This window comes from Lepisosteus platostomus, chromosome 22, assembly GCF_059453375.1.
Source record: "Lepisosteus platostomus isolate fLepPlt1 chromosome 22, fLepPlt1.hap1, whole genome shotgun sequence".
NCBI classification, from domain to species: Eukaryota; Metazoa; Chordata; class Actinopteri; order Semionotiformes; family Lepisosteidae; genus Lepisosteus; species Lepisosteus platostomus.
Window position 1 is genome coordinate 10,335,849 of NC_142632.1, and position 25,355 is coordinate 10,361,203.

At 42.4% G+C, this 25,355-nt stretch overlaps 2 protein-coding genes across 9 annotated transcripts in view; one reads left to right on the top strand and one right to left on the bottom strand.

The window, feature by feature from the left end:
- Window positions 1-25,355, top strand: part of bcas3 (BCAS3 microtubule associated cell migration factor) — a 235,246-nt gene that overhangs the window by 200,363 nt on the left and 9,528 nt on the right. For 4 of the 5 annotated variants that reach the window (XM_088616288.1, XM_088616287.1, XM_088616289.1 and 1 more), the window contains one exon: window positions 16,907-17,074. The exons of the other annotated variant lie outside the window; for it this stretch is intronic. In XM_088616288.1, the coding sequence (XP_088472414.1) occupies window positions 16,907-17,074 (168 nt within the window). The remainder of the gene's footprint in view (window positions 1-16,906; window positions 17,075-25,355) is intronic. 5 annotated transcript variants of the gene reach the window in all.
- The window catches only part of brip1 (BRCA1 interacting DNA helicase 1), a 178,861-nt gene continuing 164,467 nt past the window's right edge, over window positions 10,962-25,355 (bottom strand). Inside the window, exons 33-34 of one of the 4 annotated variants that reach the window (XM_088616285.1) lie at window positions 23,480-23,624; window positions 10,962-11,603 (exon numbers count right to left, since the gene is read on the bottom strand). The gene's annotated coding sequence lies outside the window, so the exon portion shown is untranslated. Of the gene's footprint in view, window positions 11,604-16,210; window positions 23,625-25,355 lie in introns of those variants that run through there. The other 3 variants (XM_088616283.1, XM_088616282.1, XM_088616281.1) reach the window with 3 other exon arrangements.

Genomic DNA, 25,355 nt, shown 5'->3' on the forward strand with positions numbered 1-25,355 from the left:
GTATATAACAGTGGTGGTTTCTTTTCAAACCATCATTTGTATATTTATAACCATTTTGAACACTTTGAGGGATCATTTTCAAACATAAAATAACAATGTCAAAACTAAAATTTGAGCCTGATAGCCACATACCACTTTGTCCTCTTAAAACGTTAATATTAAAAGATTAATCTATAAACTGAAGTTAGAAGGAAGAGTTTGGAGTACTTTTATGTTTTGAGCACAACTTATCATTAAGGTTTTATAGAAATGTGTCCCTGCATATTCATTTCACATAATGTGAAATAATACATAATACTTAGGAATATGGAAGTCATTGCTTTTCTTTAGTTTGGAGTAATGTACATTTGCTTAAATGGTATTGTGTTGTGAAAATGGGAAAAACTCATGAAATCTAGCATTTCATTGCTCTACTTCTCTCTGTTGTACTTTATACAATTAATGATTGGATGAATTTACTGTTTATCTCCTATAAGTATCAACGTATATCTCTTTTTTGATAAAATGCATCGCTAAATGATGAATTCATCAAGCAGGTTTTGAAAGGGCTGCCCACCTATATTGTAGAAGCTGATACAACGGCTTATTTCAAGAAATGGCTGGATAAGATCCTCCATTTTTTGTTACTTAAAGGCAAACAAGCTAAAGGGGTCAAACACTCATTTTCAAACTGTATTTTGTGAATATGCAGTGTTCAGATTCACGACGTCAGTCTGTTGCTGTTTTGGTTCATTTTGTCTTTGTTGCTCAGCAAGTTTCAGCACAACTGTCATCACCCTGTTCGCAGAGCCCTCTCTTGGCTTTGCCGTCGATTTGTCGTTCCTCATTGTGAGCGCGTGTCTAGAAAAAGGCTTTAAGTACAAACACAAGGCTACCGTGATAAACAGGTGACCAGTACAAGAGGGCTTACTGTAGGTGTTCTTCTGTCCCCGAGCTGCTGGATTTACAGAACACACTGATCCCACTGTGATGGACAAAGTACCCTGGACAGGCCACATTGGGTCGGTCCCCTGTTTGCTTCACCCAGCCTGCAGTGTGTCCCCTGATTTCTGATTCTGACCCGCAACTTGTGAATAAGAGCTTCAGAACACCTGGGAGTCTACAGCTGAGTGCAATGTGCAGCAGAGCAGTTGTTTTCCCTTCCTAACGTGGAGCAGCGAAGGACAGGAGCGGTTGGTTCCAGCACAGGGGGTGTAGCCGCTGTGTGTCTACTGTGTGAGGGGGTAGCGCATGGCCGGATCTGGTGCTTTTAAATCTGCTCTTCGTTCACGACCGAGAACAGGGTCTTTGCTGGTCAGGGCAGGGGCGGTGCAGGACGATCGGGATGTTTCGTTTTTGAAGGTGACAGTGACAGGAAAAGAAAGCTGAAAAGTCCGTCGTTGGTTGGTTATGAACAGTTCTAATCGTGATCGTGAGCGTGCGTTCAAGGAGCCAGGAGTTCACTGCTGATGCAAGGAGAGGCATGAAAGCAGTAGAGAGGGGAGAGTAAACAGAAACCTGCTGTAAATGCCATAGCAGTGCGAGTGTGATGTCACTCCAGTGGAATTGAGCCACATGAAAAAAATCCATCTCTAATCAAAAATTGGTATATTCATTTGCCACGTTTTTTTTCATCCTCAATCAAGTTCATCCCTGATGGATTTTATCAGCCGTTCTTTAACTTCCCATTGTGCCATAACTCACCACAGCCCCGCTGTGCTTACCATGCTTTCTTGTTTTACATTATCCTTACTGTACACACATACTGAGAGACGTTTACCCTGAGCCGTTTGCGGCAGATGTAATCTTAAATTTCAGCACCACGACCACAGCTAATACAGAAAATAACAGAGGAGGTTTGGGGAGGCTTTCGAAAAATCTGAAAGCGATTTTCATTTTGTTTTTATTTCTGTTGTTTTTCCATTATTGCAGCACCACTGGGTAATTGAGCAGGCGGTGGCCTTTGATGTGTTTGTGTGTGTGTGCAGAGAGGTATCCCACGGTATCACGGCGGGGGGGGGAGGCTCCTCATGTTAGGGTGCGGGCCGCGCAGGCCTGCTTTTTCTCAGCACCGTCGACACCAGCAGACAGACCGTCATCTGGGTCTCGTTACCCCTCTCGCGTCGTCGTCTGCTGCAGGCTGGGCGAAGGCAGGCGCAGGGCTCGGCTGAGGAAAGACATCCGCCTCCAGTGACCTGGCCGCTCCTGCACAAGTGGACAGCTAATCCCTCGATTTAACCGCAGAAACCCTGTTTAGTCTAAAAATATCTGGAATACTACAACCGGGGCCTGGTTGGTGCAGTGTATGCGTGTTAGGGAACTCGTGCAGAGAGTCGATCGCGCCAGAGGTATGCAGGAGCTGCCCACCAGTGAATTATTAGGGAGAGCTGGTCATCTGGTAGTCACACATCTCACTGCTGTTCAGAATCCACACCTACGAAACTCAAGTGAAGCTTGTTTTTTTTCATCTTATGAAAGATCTACAGCATTCAGCTGTGACTCTTCATGTCTCAGCTCAGAGTAATGAAGGATAAATGAGTACAGAAAAGACAAAGGTCACTAGCAGTATATGCTTAGGATTTTTTTTCCTCAGTAATGTACGGTAGCACTTTTTCCATATAGTCAAATCCTGCTTTATCAAGACACGGTAGACAATGTATTCAGATTTTTAGCAGATCAGCTTCTCGTCCAATTAAACTTTTCCATTTGAACAAAATGTTTCAGCTCTTCCTGCCGCTGCAGAAATAAGAATGAATCTTGTCCTGTTGGGTCTCTCCTCACCCGCTCACCACAGCATTTTTTCTGGTTACAAAACCGGGACATTAGCTTCACAAGCACAATGATATCACACTGTCTAATGAAACCATCATGGCTTGTGAAGTCTGATGTCTTCTGACTCTTTTTTTAAGTGCTGGTGGTGTATAAGGCTTTCATAGATTGAGAACAGCAGAACATTAGCTCACAGTGTCTCAATACGGAGATCAACCATATTGCAGACAGAGGAGAGCCAGTTCCTTTGGCGTTTCAAAATTATGCTCTGGAAAGTGTTCCGATGTTTTATTTGAATGAACTCTCTGGGTTTCCTTTTCAGGGTTTTGTTTTTGGTTTGTCTTTAATGTGGAGAGTTGGAAAATAATGTTTCTCCTTTACACTCTGTACATTTATTTGTTTTCGTGCTTTTGAGTAGTAGGGGCAAGGAATGGTTCTTGGTTTAGTTTTGGGGTTTCTTTCTGTTAAAAATTTAAACAGAGTTTAAATTATTTAAATTATTATAAATAAATATTCCGCACCTGCACTTTTATGAAATCTAATAAATTTAGCCTGTAAATATGAGGCTGGAGTCCCTGCTAGATTGAGCTGGAGAAAAGGAGAACTTGTGCTCTTTGATCACAATTGTGTTCCTCTTTCACTGGGTTGTGATGATTCAGATCTAATTCTGACACTTTTGTTTCCTGCTAAACCAAGAAATCAGGGGGAAGTTCTGAAGAGATCTTTTAAAAAAAGCCTTGACGTTTCTCGCTGATTCCAGAGAAACTCATGTGAGTCATCCATCTCTTTTTATACCACCTCCCTGCAATCCTGGAAGAGAGAGCTGACAGCAGGCTATAGACGTGATTTTTATTTTTAAATATATCTAACTACCAACAAATCTGCAGGAGAAGCCCTTAAATCCACAAGAATATTGAAGAGTTGGCTGTGATCAAACAAACTCCAGTAATTACCCCAGCCATTCTGGAATCATGTCTGCAGGGCTGTGCGCAACAGAGAAGTGACAATTCTCTTGTTACACCAACAGATGTTTAAAACATGGCACGTTCATCAGAAACAACTCTAACATAAAGCGAGTGAAAATCAAAACAATTGATCACGAGCAAAACATCCATAGAGTAAAAGATTTGTCTTTCCGGTTATTTTGTCATTTCCTTCCGATGGTATTCGAGATTTTTAATTCCTCTCTCTTTGGCCCTGTGTTTGCACGGTTCTACTGTGTTTCCGTGCTGTAAGTTTGTGCCTCAAGGGACGCACAGCTCATTTCCATTCTCAATGGAGGCTGTCTCCTCTGCTTTGTTGCTAGAATGCTGGCCCTTTTTCACGGGAAACCAAGGCTGAAGATGCTTGTTGGTAGCTGCTTCATAGACAGGTCTATGTGTACGCTTATTTACAAATACACCATTGATACCGAGATGAGATGGAGTGTACGGAAAAAAAACTCTTGTGTGCAGTAAAAAGAAAAGTAAAATAAACATTTTGAAAATAGTTTATACATTCCAGTTTATTTGCAATCATTTTAGCAGTATCCTTTTTTTTAAATTAAAATTATTCCTAAAACAATTGAAGTGGAGATGATTTTTTTTTATTTAAGAACTCTTTAAGACATCTCCTTTTTTACAGGGACTTTTTCTGATTGCTTAAATTCTTTAATTTCCAGATGGCAAAACTGGTTCCTTTTCTCTTGTCTTCGTCTGGAGGACGCTGTGTGGAAAAAGCCAAACTTTCATTCAAAGTTAAAATCAGAAAATACAAAGCTAAGAGGTGTCTAGACTGTCCACAGGGCCTCATTTCTTTTCCTGGTGGCATCAGGCCCCGGTGTTTCAACGTGAGCAATAATTAACTTGGACTGTTTAGCTAAGAATGCAGCAGTCTATTCAAGCAGACAGTTTCTTCAAAGAACCACCACCTGATTTTATCTTCCTTGTACAGATAGGGTTGGAAGTCACATTGTGGCGCAAAGCCTTTGTGAAACTCAGTGTGTACAGTTACAACTGCAGCATTAACTGGCCGTCACAGCCTGCATCAGGGAGCCACGCACGCACGCCGGCAGCAGCAGTGCTGTGTCCCACACGCGGGCAGGCCCGTGGAGTGTGCGTGCGCGTGCGCGTTGCCCACAGCCGCACAGCGATGGCAGGGCAGTGGGACCGTTCCTCAGGTGGAGAGAGCAGCCCTTCCTCGCTCCCAGATCACTGGTTGGAAAAGCAAACTTCAGCCCTGTATTATTTACTTTGGCAGGAGCCAGGGCAGATCGATGATCTGTAAAGTGGATTTGTTATTGGCTTGTTTGCCTTGGCAGCTCTTGAAAGCAGCCAGCTGATTACAGTCCCAGATGTCATTGCGCACATTACTGTTCAGTGTTACTTTCTTTAAAGTTTTAATTTTTGGCTTTGTGTCGTCTGCTAGCCTTTGTACTCTTGCAATGGTTCCCTCTGGCAGATTTCTCGGCCGTGCCCCAGTACTGACGTGTCATTGATCCCATAGTTAAAGGCTCTCTCTGTTCAGCCTGAAAGCTACCGTTGGCCTTCCTGTCATTTGTGCAGGCTAGACTGTGTTTAACCCCCTCATGTGCTGGATGACAATTACACAAGGAAGCATGTCTCTTAGTTAAACCACTGGGGTGGGTTGCCCCTGGTCTTTCCATCAATATCTAATTTTTCATCATCAGCTCGGCAATTTTCATAATGCATATCCCAGCTGAGGGTGACAGTGGAAATAATCACTCTCAATTACCCGGTCCTGCTTCTCAGGATGTGACAGAATAAATTGAATGTGCTCTGTGTTTTTAATGTGAAGTGCTTGTTCGTGTAGATATGTCACTATTGATCTTGCTGTGTCAACATAAATACTTTATGATTTCGCTAGACAGATCTAATATGCTCCAGCCCTAACTGGTCTTTGCTTGGAAGTGCTGTGGAGCAGCTTCTGCCAGGAGATTATCAGCACGTCAGCTAAGGCCCTTGCACTCTTTACAGGCCTGTTCTGGAGTCTCCACTTGTGTGGTCAAATTAAAAAAAAAACACAACCTGACACTTTTATTGCAGGTAGTATTATTGATAATTTATAGGTTTTCTTCTGAGTGAAATAGAAATGTGTCAGGTGCCTGTAACAGCAACATGAGTGTTGCACTGCTTTAAAAAACAGATCAGATGTAAATCTTTACTGCTCGTCTCGCATTCAGTTGTTTGAACTCTCGATGATTAAGGTAACTTTTTTTAACAATTAAAAAGTTTTAAAAGTTTAAAAGAGCAGTTTTCTGGCAGGGACTGTTCAATCTGATATTATGCTTGGAAATGAGCTTTCACGGGCAGCTTCCCCACTGGATTTTCAATTGATTCCAAAAATTAGTTTCTCTTAATTCTGACCAAATGCAAAAAAGGGGGATGATAAAATATTTGATTGTAGGGACATTATTCACAGCTGCAGCTCATTACAGCGTTATTTTTCCTTAATACATTTGGAAGAAGTTAAATGAATCTGAATTTCAAAGTACAATATTAATTATTTGCCTCCATTTGTGTTGTTTTAGAGTGTTGTTTTTTTAAGGAAAAAGGCTGCAGTGAAGATCTCTCAAGGCACGCAGAGCATCATGCCCTGCTGTGCACATACTTTCAAAGCGCCCAGGTGGCGGGTAGGATTTTATCCTAATAATATCTGATGCTCCAGCTGCCCCGCAACAAGTTAAAACCCTGAAGCCCATGCATCAGGTCATCATACACATTGTGGCACATTCATCACTGAGAGCCATTTTTTATCAACAAGATTAATCCCATTTAAAAGGGGTTTATATTCCGAGGAGGGGGGGGGGGGGGGAATTATAATTGTAGTTTCCTTGGCTGCAGCACTGAATTTCTTCTTTCCCGTTCCTGTAACAACCAAAGCAGTCAGATTAAAGACACATTAGGCAGCCAAATTGTTCACTGTGCAGCGTGGAGCCACCTAGGGTGACATTTCCTCATTTTCAAATGGGGTTTCACATGCAGTACTCCTTTTTATCACTTCCTTCTTTAGGGCAGGGTGATCCCTAACATGACCTGCTGGAAATGTGTCTTTGCCATGTGGGAATGATTCCACCAGCCTCTGAAAAACAAAGATTAAAACATGTGGCTGTTTGGATAGGGCTTATCATTATTATCATTATTATTACAAGAAATGTGACATTTGTGACTTTTTCAACTTGCTCAGCTAACCATCTGATAAAATATATTTTACGTCCAAAACCTGTAATTGAACCTTCAGCACACAGTACAGGGAATGTTTCTAGCTCATTATATGCAATATGTTTTTCTAAATTAAGCCTTTAATTAGACCAATTATTATTTCTTTTGTGCTTTGAGTTGAAATAGTTGCTTAAGCCGGTGGTCTGCTTCAAAAATAGAAATGCCGTAGTTACAGTAGTTAAAAAATAATAATAATTTAAATAAGACTGAACTTCCCGCGGAGGTGGAAATGCTCTTCCACGTCGCGCAGCAGGCGTGCACTGCAGGGTCTGAGCCATGTGGGGAGGCTGGCTTTGACTGGACCTGCACTGCGCTGCATCACAGATAGGGCTGTGTCAGCCACAGCAGTTGTCCCTGCTGGACATGCTGGACAGTTCCCGTCCTGTCCCACTGGACAATCACCCCTGTGCAAGTGTGTTTGTTGAAAGAACGTCATACCTGTGAGGGTTCCAGCTTGTGGATTATTATCATTATTGTTGTTGTGGTCGTTGTTGTTTGAAAAAGTAAATTGGATAAAGTTGAAAATGAGCAAAATTTCAGAACAGCAAATGGCTTGTTGTGCCTCCAGATAATCAACATCAATGAAGTGACTTCAATGCTCCGTTCTCCTCCCCACTGATAGCTGGTGTGTGGTGAGTGGACCAGCACAGTTTGGCTGCCATACCATCATCCAGGTGGGGCTGCACACTCGGGGTGGTGGAGGGGATCCCCATTACCTGCAAAGCACTTTGAATGGGAGTCCAGACGAGGAACAGGTCCAGGGACCTGAAGCACCACAGCAGCTCAGTGACCATACCGCATACTACAGCGGCACCACAGTGAGCTGTCTTACCGAGCCAGTGTCGAAACTCCCAGTAATACGTGGCACTGAAAAGCTGCTTGTGCTGTGTTGTCTTGAGCAGCGAAAATGCCTCTCCTGATTCTCTATTAAGAGGATTTGCTGTGTATCTCCATGAGATTTCAAATCGTTACAATATCCCTGTGATTCCAAGTTAACAGTCCTGCCACATATGCAAGACAGCCTGTGCCGCCATATCGCAGAATCAAACATTTTTTCCCAATTTATTAAGCCATGGCACCATTTATTTCGCTATCAGCTGTGGCCCCTCCTCAGCTGAAGTCCCGGACTGCCATGACAGCCAGGCGTGGATGGACACACCCTGGAGCCCCAAACTTTTATCAGGAGACAGACGCTAGCGGAGAGGCGACTCCATGCCCGGAAGCTGTCTCGAGTCAGGTGTAGCGGTGTAATCAGTCGATCGCATCCCTTCCTTGTGCCCGAGCTCCCCGGCACACATCAGCCAGCTGGTTAATAATGCTCCGCGACAAGGCCAGACCCTTGTGGATGAGCGCAGGGGCGGGGCCGCCCGATGGCTCTCAGCTCTCACCTCTCGCCTGATGGCCAGCTGAGGCTCCTGCCTTTGCAGCTTTTTTTTCTTTGCGGCGGAGATGAGATGAATGGGAGGCCCTGCACCATAACTCACTTACCGAGAGGGCACAGGGACCGCAGCCACTCTCACGGCGCAGTTCCACGCGCTCCCTGTCACAAATTAGATCATGCCCGGTGCCATGGGACCTGGCTCCCCTTTCTGCTCGCATGGGAATGTATAAATAATGTGGAGTTATTTATTTGGCATGTGTTAAAGCGACAGTAAACAAAATTCAGCACGAGTTTATGTTGACGCTGAGTCATTTCCCGGATGGTAGTGAGAACCGTAGAGACCTGTGGAGGACTAAACAATAACTAAACAAATAATTGTAAAACATTTCTGCTGGTGCGTGGCGGGCGGAGGGGGGATTAATGGTTGATAATTCCAGGAATAAAGCATCTGATTAAAGGGCTTTTGAAAGTGTAGAAGAGCGAAGCTCTGTAGTTAGCAGCACGTTGCTAAAAGGCTAAAAGGCCCCAAGGCTGGAAGCTCCAGCAGCAGCTCCAGGCGTTCGCTGCTGTCTTCTTCTGGCTCTGCGATGTCAGGACACTTACAGGAATGTAGGGCCGAGCGGATCCGATGGCCATGGCTGACCACAGATGACCACTTCCAGCCCCCGAGAGCAGCAGCAGCACAGCTGGGTGATTCCACTGCCATTTGGAAGTCTGTCTTGAGGCGTTTTCTCACAGTGTTCAACTGTGTGCTTTATTTGTGCCATGTCTGACATTCCCCTTAAACACAGATAGACGTTTCTTTCGGGTAAAACATTTACTTTCTTTAATACCCTGTTTTCTTCAGCCCTGACATGTTGAGGAACAAAAGCTAACGCAACTCTCCCTCCCACCACCCCTAGAGACAAATTGACGTCTGTATAAATACTGTAAACAGGGAGGATTAATGTGTCGCTAACATGCTATGTTCCACTGAGAGTTGGAGCTGTATATTCTATTTTAGGCATCTTCCAATGAAAGAACAAATATGATAGCTGAAGCAGTATAAATAACATATAGACTTGCATATTCATATATTTGCCATTTATTTGCTAGGCAGTTTAAGAGCTACTCTTAAACTGTCTGTCTGTACTGTGCAGTTAAGCATTATTAGTTGCTTTTTAAACAAGCTAAAGTGCAAAATACAGGAGATCTGCTCTACAGAAAATGTAATATCATTCTCAAGAAAATGTAACTCAGGAGGTAATTTATCTTACAGTTCTAAATCAAATTGTTTCAGGTAAGGTAAATATTGTTTGGGTGCTGTGATACTTTCCTCTTTTTTACATGTGGCCTTCAGTATCTATAACGCCCGTTCATGTTGGATCATGGGTCCTATCTTCCGTACGAACTGGTGGACAGGGGAGCCATGTGTTCAGAAGATGAAATAAAAACTGCAGTGATTATATATACCAGTGAGTGTGCCACTGTTGTCTTGTCACTCACTGACACCACGCTTTTCTCAAGACAGAGCACACATGGAGTGGGCGTGGACTGCATCAGAGACGCTCTTTACCACGAATCTCTGAGGCGATCACTGCATGTGCATAAACATAAATGCATGGTGGGATATAATTCCACTATCCACCAGGCTACTGGGAACTACGACCAAACTGTTTTCATGTGCATGGAATAGGAAAGCCTGACTAATGAGACAATTGTCCTTCACTTGGGTGTGGTCAGCTGGATTCCTTAAATCGCTCTTGAGTTCTCAAGATCAGGAAAGTAGTGTGGATACTACATGCTACACTATACGAAGTCTGTGAATAGTGTGTGTTTACTTAGCTGGTTAGTTTGGTTGAAGGTTTTTAATTTAGAGTTCCTATATTCTGTGAATCCTTAAATTCGTGAAGGATGTGTTTTTTTTCCCTGTGCGCTATGTAGCCAGCAGTAGCGTTGTGTTGTTGTGTCTCGGCTGTGGCGGGGTGTAGCTGCAGGACAGGCTGGTGGTGAGAAAGCACACAGCTGGGGGGGAGCCGGGGGGTGGTGGTGAGGGGCTGGTCATCAATCCTGCGCAGACAGGTGACCCAGGCTGGGGCGCGATTGGGTTTCACAGTGAAACCCAGGCCTGATGGATGTGCTGTTTTGTGGGCAGACCCACCTTGATTAATGAAAAGTGAGGGGTGACTCCCAGCTCCAGATTTCACGCGTCTCTGATAGATCTGAGGAGCAGAACAGAGTAGGGCGAAGGGCTGCTCGGCACACATGCAGCACTTTCCACTGGTGCTTTGTTTTCGCCTTCCTTTTGCTCTGTGGCACAGGCCATCGTCAGGGCACTTCTAATTTTATCTTTAAAATATTTACCCGACTGCAGGAAAAGTCTCAGGTTAGCTTCAGTAACGGTTTTCTGCTCTAATTTGCTTTGAAGGCATTGTGATTTTTACATACAGGTGTTGATTCATTCTTGCTAGCCAGGTGAACAATCCAGATGTTCCCTCATTAACATGCAGTGCAGCATCGTGCTTTCTGAAACACAGCACATTATACTGTATAGGCAGTGTAGAATACAGAGGTCTCCATAGCTGATATAGTGTCAGTATCAGATGTGGTAGCAATTCATACAGAGAACATAATTGTCTGCAGTTCATTTTTATGAATTTACATGGGAATTTACAGGGAATTAAGGCGTTAAATATGCAAACATTAGACCCTTTTGTCTAATTATTGACAAGCCATTGTTTTCTAAATTGTACCTTTCAAGACATGAATGCCAGACTTTTTCCAGAAAAGGTGCATTTTGTAAATACACAGTTTGGAGCAATCAGAATGAGTGCAGCAGCTCAGTTTGAAGTCAGTTTGCCCCCTGGGTGTGTGAAGGTCTGTGAGCAGCATGGCTGCCCCTCACTGTGTTGGAGTGCTGACCGTGTTGTAGTCCAGAGCTTGAACCTTTTACGTCAGCCAGCCCAGTCTCATTTCTCCCTCTGTCAGAAGAGTTCTAGCAGTTTGTCAGTAAGCGCACCCCCTTCAGGGTCTTCAGGGCCTATGCTGTGTCAGACATATTGCAACCCTTTAATCAGATTACTAGCATTTCTTACGAACGTCACCCGGAATAAAGGGACAAAGTCAGTGTTGTCTCGAATGAGGTGGCAAAACGAAGGAGAAGAAGACAGCTGCCGCAAGGTGACCATGGGCTGCAGGCGGTTCTAGGGTCCAGGTGAGGCTCACATCTCCTGTTTGATGTGGGGTTAGTAGCTCCTGCCAGTCACTCAGGTTCCCTGTAATGAGAAGGGAGAAATGAGGGGGTAACAGGTCTCAAGACTGAAACTGTGGCATTGCAGTCCCTTAGTGGTGCAGCAGAGTTAAGGCCTCCTTGAGGGGTCGGGTCTGGTCATTGACTTTCATGGCGGTTAGTAGTGACAGGTTTCATTGGGCCGCTTCATGAATCTGCTGCTGCAGCTCATTAACAGTCACAGAGCTTCGAAACTGCCAATCAGTGCTTCTCTGTATTTTACTCTCGCTGCTGAGGGCATTTTTCCATGTTATTTGAACTCCAGAAGAAGACTTGGCCAGCATTGTTTACAGCGACTGTTGCTTTGATCAGGTCGCTCTGGCTTTTTTCACATCTGCAACGTTGCAGCACAATTGGCCAGGCAGAAAAAGATGGAAAAAAAAACAAAGCAAAAAAAATTAACATTTAAGGGAACACACAATGGCAACAAAAATACCACACGCTTGCACACATGTGCATCTTTGATTGAGATGCACACACACCCACAGAACATTTCTTCTTGTATAAAGTTTTCCCTGAAGCTCCAACATAATTGCAGCAGAGAGAGAATAAGCACTGGAGGGACATGTTCTGCATGTACGTTTGATCCACATACAAACACAGGCATGTGTGTACCAAGGACCTAAAGAGATGCACAGTCTTGGCAAGCATGGGCATAATTACTGATGGCCCAGACACAATTGCACACAAAGCTACACTGTGATTCAGTCTGTGCAGCAAATTCGGAGGTAAACCGAGTTGTATTTTACACGATAACTGTGTTACTGTTGCTCTGAGCTGCTCTAGTATTCTGTGCTGGTAAGGAATGGCTCAGAGGTAGGCTGAGATCACCAGTTCCTCATCTGTCCTGTTGGCAGGGCTCTATCTCTGGGAACAAGATCCAAGCATTCCCTTTGACTTCCTGCATTGCTGCCGCAGTTCTAATCTTCTTGTGGGCAAGCTGAGGCATGAGTAGAGAGTGCTATAGCTGGGCTTAGCGTTTGATGCCTTTATTGTTCGTTTGTGGTTTCATTATAGGAGGCTTCATCCAGTCGGCAAGACACCTTCTGTGACACAGCTAAGCAACAGAATTATTCTTGAAACAATCCTAAAGTTATGAAACCAGGTAGCATTTATATACTTTTTTTTGTGTTGCCAACATTTCATGTACACTTTACATTATTCTTGTTTGAAGTATTCATCATGAATATGCAAGTAGTATGGATTTAAAATCTTAAAATGCAGCTTCACTCTAATTGACTGCAGTCTACAGTTGGATCTAGGTGCTTCAGGATTGACACTAGGCCTTTATAGAATCTTGTTGTCTTAATTCCTCATCAGGTTATTAACATTTGGCACACCTGTTTACACCTTTCAAAGCTCTGACTCTATTGCTCCGGGTGTTTCTAAAGAATACCTGTCAGATGCCGATTTGGAAGATGTTTCTGTCTCTATACAAAGGAAAAAGAGAGCAAAAAGATAATTCCCCAAGACAGTGTGTATAAAAGGAGCTTATTTGAAAAAATCCTGACGTGTTTGAATATAATATAGGGGATTACAGGTAGTGCTCTGAACCACCATGTGCAATTTAGAGAGAAAGCACTTGCTGCTATTAAAGGTTTAAGGCTAATTGCAAGACTTCCACTTTTTCTGATGCTCAGAATAATACTGAAATGGCTTTTAAGAAAGAATGATGTAAAGACTTGAGTGCAAAACCCATTGTGTGAAAGAGACCGCAAATAATTCTGCTCTGTAGGGTTGTATTGATGGGATTAGTAACACTTTTATAGCAAAGTAGGTGGAAAGGGAGTAAATGATTTAGAACTGAACTGTAACGTAACAAAAGCAAAGTCCTTGTATGCGAGGGAAATGCATTCTCTAAGGCGGCTATCATGCAGTTAATCCTTGGAGCTTACGGCTACATTAACCCTCACACGTTGCCACTAAACATTTTTGGCAGCTCTCAGGACCAGATTTCCGAGGCAACATTACACTTGTCTGTTTTACTGTCAGTCTGGTATCCCAGTAACCTGTGATGGGATCACTGCAGAGCTACTCGCTGCACATTTGAAGCCATTCTCTGGCAGCACTTCACAAAGAGCGCATGAGATGCTGCAGCTATTTGGGCAGTTCTAGGGTGGTGTGTAAGATGTCCTGACAGAAGAGAGTAGCGGCGCTCAAGAGGGAGAGAAGGGATCGTCTTCAGTGTCATAGTTATCTCAAGAGCTGATGCATCAGGCAGACACACACCAAAGGGACACTTTCACAAAGGTGGTGCCAAATGATAAACCGGTGCCCTGGAGCTGCAGACAGCCCTCATCTGTCCAGACCACAGGAAGGGATTTCTAAGAGTCTTGATGGGAATGTGTTTCCAATTAGGCTGCCATTCCCAAGTCTTTGCTCTTTGTCAGATCCGACAATTACTGTACAGCCGGACATCAGTTGACGTTCAATAGGCGTAAGAGTTTAGGAAGGTTCTGATGGAATTGAATTGCATTGGTACACTGGCAAAGCTCTCTCCTCACAGAGTCTGAACCTTGGCTCCCATACTCTCTGTTACCATTAGCTGAGTTACACTGACATGGGCAGTAACTAAATAAATCCGTTCCTCACTGAAATCTCTAGTGATGACAACAATGACTTTGTCTTAACCGATTAAGAATAAAATGCTGAAAAGCCATATTTAAGTCATCAGGTCATGGTGCCAGTCATGTTCAATTAGAAACTTTGTAGATATGTGATGGGCGCTAATTTTAAAATAGATGTTTTTGGTCACAAATTTGGGTGATAATAAAAGTGACGTGTTGTTAAGGATATAAGTGACTGTAAAGACATTAGAATTACAGCCTGCAATAAACCTAATTGAATTACTCACACTTCACCTTTCTCATTTTAAAGTGTTTACTATATTTGATCATTCTTGGGTTTCACAGAAACGGGACTTTCATGGTAGCTTTCTGTGCCCTCCTCATTCTCTGTTGCCGTGATCTTTCATTATAATGTCAAAAACAGCATGATTACATTGAGGGGAACTGAAGGTGTACGAGATAATTACTTAAATGTTTCTGAACAGCTGGGAGTGAGATAATACTCTTTTCTTTATGAGGATAATGTCAGGTTCAGCTTCGTAAAAGGCTGTGGCCCTAATATCAAAGTCGTTTAGAGAAGGTCTTCATCTGGTAAGAAAAAAGACCCATCTCAGGGATGAGCCCAGAACAACTTGCACCCCTTACAGAGTCTGTGTGACCTTCTTCTTTTAAATTTTACTCAGACATAGAGGAATGCTGAAGAACTGTCCGGCTGTCAGACAAGCTGCGGATACCCTTGTCACAGTCTGACCGCCCCAGTCAAGAGAGTGAAACCATGACCTTGACATCCAAATATACCTTTATCACTCTGCCACTGGGCTTGCCCCTTAAAATAACTGCGGCAGGCTTAAGTATTCAAAGACAGTATAATCCACACCTCCTTCAGACCTGTTCACACAGACCTGCAGACCGAGAGGGCGTTCCTGTCATCTTGCAGTGCAGATGCTAAATTTGGAGAAAGTTCGAACAGAGAAAGGAGATGTGAGAAAAATATTGAATCATTTCATTAAAAAATAAATAAAGCCAGCCCCTAAAATTAATATTTCATTGAAATTCAGTGCTTAGTAGGGAAACACCCTAAGAGTAGCCCAGAGGGACTTGCTGCTGTGACAGATCAGAAGGGTGTGGTGATGCCGTGGGGTCCGTGGGGACGAAGGGGAGTACAGACCCAGTGCCCAGTCTGGGAATGTGCCTGTCCCATTCCAGCACTGCTCTCCCAGACTTCTTCATTCTGCATCCTACATTACATACATACAAACACACATAGTTAAGTCCCTTATCTGTAGGATTCTTCTTAGTAAAGTTTACTCTTCTGGTTTGAAGGAGTTGAAAACTATATGCTGTTGCACAGACACTAGAACAAGACACTGTGGAGTGCATGGCTATGAATAATGTAAATATATTAATGCATTAACTTCAGGTATTAAAACTATGCCAAATACTAACCAAAATTTAAATAATTTGTAAAATACTCTTCAAAATCTGAAAAAATGACAAGAAAGGAACCTGTATGTACGGCGTTTCTTCACACAGACACACACGTTCTCCAGCCCCTGGCTTTGCAAGGCATGCCTGTCCGTTCCAGAGCGGCGCGGTCCTTCGAGGAACCAGTGGCAGACGGGCACACACACACTTTCTGAAGTGGTATAAAGTTATCTCCTGTGCATGAGCCTGCCTGCCTGAGTGTTTACCAGCAGATAGCGGCAGGCCCCGGTCCTGCTATCAGGGCCAGGCCGGCGGCCGCCCGCACCGCACTCTCGCCTGGGCATTAGCAGCTGTCAGTGTGGGGGAGTGTGGGTGAGGCTGCGCAGGGCCCCGGACAAGTGCAGATAGCTGCTGCCTGCTGATCAAAGCTCCATGCTCGGGCTCTGATAACCCGGCTGTATTTCATGTACCAGGTATCTGTGGAGAGAAAGCCGAGTCTTGCTGGTCTTTTTTCTCCTCCGCCCTCCTCCTCCACCCCCCCCCCCCTCCCTTGGTGTCTCTCAACCAAGTCTGTGATTACAAAAGCCAGACAAACTCAAACTCTCTGCCAGATTTTTTTTTTATTATTGTGGCTTTCTTATCCTGCAGCTTGGCATAGATAGTACAGCAACTTTTTTGTTTGCTTGTTTGTTTTTATAAATAGTGAATGGAACACAGTATTGTGATCCAATAATTAAACAGAGAAAAATATTACACATGCTAATTATTTCCATTCCTAAGAAATAATAAATCTTCAAAATATTCAGACTCCATATAGTGATGTATGTCGTTCACAGAAGCATAGAGATAGGGATTTTTAATGTAAATACTGAATCCAGCTACATTTTGCAACCAGATTAATTCAGACTTTCCACATGTTTCTGTTGTTGGTAGGAAAAGCTTGTGAAAGAAACAGAGTGGTCTAACATTGTACAGCCTGAACAGTAGCCAGAGATGTTCATAATCAAGGCTGAAATGTGTCCATATCAGTGGTATTTTCAGTTAGTTTTTTGTGTCATCTTTGAAACTGACCTCTGTGCATGTTCTTCCGACTTGAATGCCATCTGACTCTGTCAGTAAATCAAGGCACTGCAGAGGGCGGTGTGGTGGAGAGTGAAACTGCATTTGACACAAGGCAGGAGCGGCGAAGTGAAGACACTCTCATCCAGGGTTGTCCCCTGACCCCTGACCCCCGGAGCCTGCTGACAGACAGTCAGACAGACGGACTGAAGCGCTGTCTCTCCTTTGTCTTCCGCAGGGACCTTTGACCGCAGCGTGACCCTGCTGGAGGTGTGCGGCAGCTGGCCAGAGAGCTTCGGTCTGCGGCACATGTCCTCCATCGACAACACAGAGGAGGGTCTGCGGGAGAGACTGGCTGACGCCATGTCCGAGTCTCCCAGCAGGGATATTGTTGGCTCTGGGACGGGTAAGAATAGACGAATAAGACCATGGGAGCGGGACCTTTGCTTACATCTTACTGACATAGTTTGATAGAAGCTTAGGACTCCACTTGAACAATCCCAGTGACTCAGCATCCACGACATGACTTCGCCGTTTTCTCAGTACTCCCACATCCCTTTAAGGACAAACTCCTGGTTATTGCTCAAAGCTCTTTCTAGTGAAGATGAACACCCACACCATCCTCCAGCACTGGGATCAGTGTAACCATCACCATGGTACACATGATCCTCCACGTAGACAGGCAGCATGTCCAGCCATGGCTTTCTTTTTACTGCAGGACCACAGCTTTACGTACCGTTGTGCCTTTTCTCCCGAGCTGCCCTAAAGCCCGGAGGCAGTGGGAAGAATATTTAGAGATGTTTATTTTGCTTGAATAATAAACGCCTGTGATAATATATACAGCACCTTTTTCCTATAAAACAAAAGATCTGAATCGTAAAAACGTGTTGAATCATTCAGTAGGTTTTGCAGTATTTCAAAATCAGAAACTTGAAAAATGTATTAGATAATACAGATTACAGGTTGGGAACAGTGGCAGTTAGGACCTGATAACCTGACGGTACTGTGGCTGAATTTCTGCTCTAGAGAGCTACCACCTTCTCTATTTGATCTGTCCTCATCCCCTGTGATTTAGTGCTGGGGTGAGAGGGACTACTTCATACTTTGACCTTCTGTTTCTCATCAGCAGTAATGATTTAACATGGGAGGCAGGAATGTCCCCTGCCTGTTTATTTGCGTTTGGCATTATAGTAGAAAATAATTAGAAACCTATTTCTAGCCGCCCCTTAGAAATGACTTGATTCTTTCAATGCTGAAGGGCAAGAGATTTGTAGACGTGTACTACAGATTACCATCATTGTCCTCTTTATTTTGCACCTCAGTCATCTGGATTAAAAATAAGTAGCTGTCTGTTACCATCATGAAAAACTACTATATATATATCAATGGAATATTTCTAAGTGATTCATATTAATTTGTTTGCTAAGTAATTTTTACTTTAAACAGTGCGGAATACTACCGGCAAATCCTAGCCAAGCGTATTTCTCACCTGACAGTAAGTGCAACATGCTGTTTCAAAGTGTTTTGTTTTTCTTTTGTCCACCAGTCAGCTGCATTTGTGCACGTCATAATTATCAAAGAGTAAAGGGAATTAAATAATCTTTGTGATTATTTAGTTCAGAGACACGGTGGCCTTCCTCAGTGTGTTTCTAAACTTCAAAGAGTGAACTAATAAATTAAATGTAAATTTACTGAATTCTTAAATAAGCCTTATTCTGTCTGTTTGAAGTTCCTTTTTAAAAAACACTCTCGGTAGATTTCTCTGAAATTCTTCTCTGTCTAGTTCCAGTAATTTACAGCTCACTTAGCTCAGGGAAGAAAATAACAGTACACATCTTAATAAGGGAACCTACTTTATCCCTACACTTTTCTATACTTTGCATCTTTCAAGCAGAACTGAGTAAAAACGTCAAAGTGCTTAAATTTGTGCCTGTTTCTTTTCTTAAGTTTATAAAAGATCAGCATTTCTTTGTAAACTGTTTCTGGTTTGTTAAAGTGATTTCTTGCACGGATAAGCTTGGAAACAGTACATTTCTAAGGTTTTAAAATAATAAATTAGGTCATTCGTACTGAAACCAAAAGGGGAAATTGCCATTCTGACAATCCAAATGTTTAACTCATTTAGGAAGCAACAGCGCTTTCTTCTTCTACTTAAGTGAACAAGAGTTCCTTTGATTTTTGAGGGAAGATGGAAGTTGGATTCTGGATACTGCTGCTTGGAGCAGGGAGGTCACAAGGCCCTAATGCATTTAGCATTGACTGCCCCCTCTTGTAGCGCGTCTATTAGCCGGTAATTTGATTTGTACCTATTCATTTGCAGTCCCTGCAGCAGCACCGAGTTGGCCCTCTCTGTAATTGGTTCTGTCTCTATTTTTGCATCATTAGATTAACTCAGACTCCCGGACACTTGTAGTCTGCGCTTGTCCGTCCATTTATACAGCCTAATGTAACACAAAATTCATTACTGATCACATTACATTCAACTCTCAGCCCTAGGGCTCTGTGATAAACATATGGTTAACCCTTTGCAGATAAAGCAAAAATAGAAGGGAAAAACAAAACAAAAAAACAAAAACAAAAGAATAAATCTCAGATGACTAAGTATCAAATAAGGAAAGATGTATTGCTCTGTGATTGTACAGTCTGTAGTTTAATCTCTCTCATTCATCAGATTTCCCTTGTCATTTGTTTTATAGTAAATCAGCAAAAACCTGATTATTTTAAGCTTGACTAAAATCTGAGTAAGAAAAGTATAAACCTCTATTCGCTGGCAGATTTTATTCTGAGATTTAATTCTTTTACCAATTTATTCCGTTATGGACAACGAGTTAACAGATTCCTACCTGGTCTGTCAGTCGATATCATACGTTGACTCCTTGCACTTATAAAAGGTAACTCTTCCAATGTCAGCGTTTGATAAATGAGACCAGATGTCTGGCACTTACTGTTGCAGCAAGTAGTGTCCCACTTTACAGACATGATCTGCTCAGAAGCAGTCATTGTACTGTAAGAACCAAGGAGCATTAGTTGTAGGATAATCAGATATGCATAGTGGTTTTAGTTTTTTTTGTGCTCATACATGCCCAGTGTGTGCTATACAGTAATAGCCATTGTTATTCTAATCTTTAACAGAAATTTTAAAAAATATCCACTTTCCACAGGAATATACAGTAGGCAAGTTATTCTAAAAGAGATAGCCAAGCAGCAGTGTAAGAGATCTCATAAACGAAAATTGTTTGGTTCGTTAGTTGCACTAGTGTGTAAGTTGGCAGGTGATGGGGAAAGAGACCAGAGCTCTGAAACAGACTACTGAAATGCAGTCATCCTAAAATTAGATTTTCCTCAGCAACATAATGTTGAAAATTGGATTTTACTTATTGGTGCTAACCCAACATAAATTCCATTTAGCAGTAGAGAGGACAGTACTTACCCACATGTAAACGGTAGACCCTTTGCAGTTTTATTCTGGTGTCTTATGAGCTCCAGTATGTATTAACGCTGTAGAATGAGCTACAGTACATGTTGTGTGCTGTGCTGTTCAATTAATTGACTTGGAAGTGGATGCTCGTTTTTTTTTAATTTTAAGACTAAGGATTGGATAGGGCGCGATCCAGACATAGAGTCAACATTTATGTGACCTGTTTATTTAAACAAAACTGATGATTGACTCACAGTCTACACAGTACATGTATGTACAGTAGCATGTTCAGATGCCCTCCGTGTATTACTTACACTCCGTGTGGTTTGTAGAGCAACTTCAATCTGACTATCTAAATAGGAAGTAAAAAATAAATAAAAAACAGATGACTTCTTCCAGGACTTCTGGTGGGGTTCTGTGGAAGTGAGAAGGGGTCCTGTGATCTGGATGGACAGTGTGTCTTCATTTAACAGCTATTACACATAATGGCTTTTTAAATGCTTCATGGGGAGCCTTGCCTGGCTGGACATAGCTGTGCCACAAGACCAGCTTGGAGAACAAGATGTCAGTGACAATTTGCAGGCATCCGGTCAAAGAACTTACCCCTCCTTTCACTCAGATCTGCCCCATAGTTCCCATCACCCCAGATCTCCTGCTAGACTGACCCTGCTAGACCGTCAGTAATTTAGAACAACAGAGCATTCTTATCACACAGTTTTATTTATTACTTTTATTCCTCATTTCATACTCAGAATATCATCAAAAAAAAGGAATGACAAAAAAGCGATGTTAGTCTCTTGCCATCATCAGTTGTTGGTAATGACCTGAACATATGTGGAAAGCCTGCTATTCCCGAGCTAAACAGAATTAAAATTAATGAAAATGTCACATTGCTTTCAAGATGATTTTATGATTGAAGTAATTATTTGAAGTGTAGGTTATTATTCAAATGTAGCTTTAAATGTTAATACGCAGGAAGTCTTTGGTGGATTTTTTACGTTTGTCACCGTTGTTAGATATTGTCTGTTTAATATCATGTTGTAGTTTAATATTTTTAGTACACAATTTTTAAAACTACATATTTAATACACATGCAGTATACTCATTTAATATTTTTTTTTAGATTTTGGTCTTTTCAATATTAAATCTGCAGCACAATACCTGCAAATATTTCTGTTGTGCTGTGTGCTCGACTCACTGTGAAAACTAGGCTGGTGAGGAACTGAACGCGTGTGCACTCTCACCTGTGAGACTTGTTTGCAGGTGAAGGAGTGGACAGGACAGCAATGTGAAGGTTATTAGGGCCATTATTATCATGTGCAGAGAACTAACAGAAACAGAGAACTCCTAAAGGAGGTCCTGTTATTTGACTACATGGAATCAGTCCAGAGAAGAGTGACAAGGTGCCTTCTCAAAGGAATGTCCTACTCTGACAAGCTGAAACGTTTTAGTCTTGAACAGAGAAGACTATGAGGGGACCTGATACAAGTATTCAGAATCTTTGAGGGCCTTTACAAAATCAACAAAGCTGACAACAGACTGAACAGTGCAACTCGAAGCAGGGGGCACAAGTGAAAACTCTAGAGCTATACATTTGAAACTGAGAACTGGAGGCACTTCTTTACACAAAGAGAAGTGGGGTGTTGAACAGTACGATCCTGGGATCAGTTACTGACTACCAAATTGGCTTGATTTAGAGTGGCCTCCTCTTGTTTGTAACCATTTCTGTGTTCTTATTTGCTGAATCAGCTATACATATCTATGTATTAATTCTGTGTTTGTACTATAAAGAGTCCTGATACTTCATGCACCATATAAAATCCAAGAGTAGGTTACAGGAGATTTGTTAGAATTAAATGGTTTATTTAAATTAAAACATACTCTACTTTTCAATCTGAATACACTATTTTCGACTTAATGTTTCAAAAGATGTCTCTGCTCTCCTGTGAGTCAAGGTCGTAGTATTTGAATCTAGTTAACCAGCTGAGAGAGCCACACAGAAAAGCACAAAGAAATAAAGAGGCAACTAATGCCAAAGTTTCTTTTGCCAAAAAAATTGGATTGTAGAATTGTGAATAATTATTAAAGTCTATTTTAGCTTCAAAGCATGTCAGATGCAGGTTCCAGGCAACTTTTCATAAAAACCTCTATTGTTTCTAAATTTTGTTAATGACTAAGTTTTATTCAGATGCAGAATGTTTAAATTGGACAGCATTTCTCATATTCATCAGCTCAAAATTACAGTGATTATGTGAGTGAGTGGTTGCCTTGATATGATGGCTTGTTATACCATGAAAGATATACATCTAACCAGCAATGCACACAGCTGGGTGCACACCATTGAGCAGTTACTTTTCTTGTGTAATCAATCATTATTTTGCTAATTTCAGAACTTAAATGATAAATTACAGAAACAAAGTTATCACAAATCAAATATTATCTTTCAATGAAGTAAGCCTGCTTCCCCTGCTACACTTTTGAACCACCTAGTCAGAATCAAGCAGGGCTCCTGAAGTCCATAACAAATCTCTTAATGTGGAACAGCATTAGTGTTGACTGTAGGCTTGTCTCCAGAGCTGCCTGAGCCCCCTGTGTGACTGGCGTAGCAGCTCCTGTTCTGTGAAGGTTATCACAGTGTGAGGGACTGGAGCTGATGTGCTGGATTAGTGTGGCTCCTGAATGTCAGTTTCCAGTCGCATGCACTGTATGAGGAAAGTGTGCATTACCTCAAAAAAAGGTTAAACACCGTTTTTGCCTTTTATCCCCTCTCGTAGTAGCTGACAGTTTTTTGTTTGAAGTTTATACATTGCCTGGATGTAGTGCTGATGGAAACAGAGAAGTGTTGCTGGTTCAAGTAATGCAGAGGCCCTGGTGGCACTGTGAGAGGTCATCCCTGAAGTTCTGCAGACAAATGTCTCCACTGCCCAAGCATAACATTGTGCTCTTAGCCTTCATCCAGGGAGACAGGGCCATGTTGTGTCACTGAGATGTGGTGTATGACCCAGCAGGTTTCAGCCACACGTGCCAGAGCACACCAGCAGGTGAGGTTATTCACATTTCCCCCAGGGGCTACAAGCCACACCATAATTGTTTAGCTGCAGTTAGCAAGTTTCATTATGCAGCACATGGTGATTTGACTTTGAATATAAACATTTTTAATGGCACCAGTCTTCGGTCTTTTAGAAGAGCTTGGGTGTCGTGGGGTGTAAGGTGTCTTTGCATTGTAGTTTATAGAACTGTAAAACCAGCTTGTAGGGAAGGATTTTGTAGACATAAGGGCAGAGACACAGTTAGGGACCTTTGGCCTGCGTTTGGCCAGCTGAGCTTGGGCACAGTTCTAGTGAGCCAGCAAAATTGCCATCACCCAGTGTGTTCTCAGCTAAGCTCTCTTACCTCAACCTTTACTTCCTGGTGAAGTGTTTGGATACTCCGCTGAAAGATATCGGTTGATCACTTTGTCACATTCCCCTGGGCCTTTCTTTTCCCTTGCTGACGGAAAGAAGTGCACTTTATTACTGAAAGACGCTCAATGTAGCAGCTAAAAAAAGAAGAGGAAGTGACATTAGTTGAGCTTGAAAAGTATGGTGCTGTGAAAAGTGACTGGAGTGTGAAAGAAGACTACAATCATTATTTTTTCCCTCAGCAATCACCCATTCATTCCAGGGTCGCTCTCTTCAGCAAGCCAAGAGCTTGAGTGTAATTCGCTGCGACAGTGTGAGACGACGAAGAATAATTCCTGTATTCAGAGCTGCCACTGCTTTCCCCCTCCGCTGACACGTCGAGCCTGGATGTCATTGTATCATTTATCCCGGCTGCGCCTCTGTCACTCTGCTCGCTAGCTTGTGCAATACCCAGCAGGAGGGGTGAGCAGGTCAGACCTTCCAGCAAATGGGTTTTTTGTGGACAGTTTTTGAAACTGCTCTTAACAGCTTGCTTAAGGGAGAGCCAAGGAGAATGTGGGGTTTCAGAGAGAAGTACATTAAAGGGTATGTAAAATGCACTTGTCTGGGCTCAGGAATTGAGGTTTTCTGAGTAGGAAAAAAAAAACTATTTACTTTGTTCAAAGTGCGTCTCAGAGCCTTACTGTGGAGTCATAGTTCTAAAGTGTGAGTATTTTTAATATGAACTGGCAATATAATATGTGTAAATGGTATTGTATGCAGGAAATGACTTGCTGTGGGATCACAAAACTGCAGCAGCTGGCACAATGGCAAAACTTAACATTGTCAGGTGTTGGCACCTCTGTCACCACTCTGTGTCCCTTTCTTAGACGGGGATGGTGTCCTCACAAAAAGTATTGCTTATATATCAGTTTTAAATTTATTGTAGTGTTACAATGGCCTGTCTGAGTAAATGTAGCGTTTACTCAATGACCGGGTTTGAGGTCATTGCTCACTTGTTATAATATTCAAACTGCAGGGCCCTTTTCTGTTTTCTGCAGTCTTGTTCACTTTCAGCTGTTTCTGTTGCCAAACTGATTGACCTGACATTAATTTTCACAAATCATGCAGCCAAGACAATAAATAATAGTTCATTGAAGTTCTGTGACAGTTCCAAGTCACGAGCAGAGAGAGCTGTAAGCTACAAGCTGTAAATTCCTGCAAAGAACAGCTCTTCAGGTGGTAAATACAGTGTTCCTCTGTACATCAAAGTGTACCTTGTATATTTATTCTGTTTAATGAGGAGAATCTGCATGTGCCTCAGACTTAGGAGAGGTTATTAGTTATTTCTCTTGCTGGCATGGGTTTTGCATTGCTGAGTGAGGAGTGATTTATATTTTTCAATAAAGAGGTATGTGTTTTATGTTAGTGTTAAATTCCCTTTTGATATTATAGAGCAGCTTATCGTCTTATTTAAATATTGCTGACAGCAGAAGGATTGAAGTTTTGGCAATGTGCCAACAGGACAAGGGGCAGGGGCAGGGCCAGAGCCACACTGCTTACAGGACAAGAGAACATTTCCAAGGTAGTCCTACACAAGGTTATATATAACAGTGTATTATTATTACCAGTACTACAGAATTTCAGCATCCTGCTGCACGGCACTCTTCTTTTCTGATAATAGTCAATTCATAGCCCTTTAATTACATGGTAATAGGTTGGTAATTATGCAGTTTGCTACCGGCTATGTAATTACCTTGAAATTGAATTAAAATTGCATTGCTACACAGTGTTATTACTTGAATGGTATGTTATTTTCATCACAAGTTTGCTGCGAAGCCTCCAGTCAGGGCACTCGTATACTTACCCTGCACTGATTTCTTTTACAG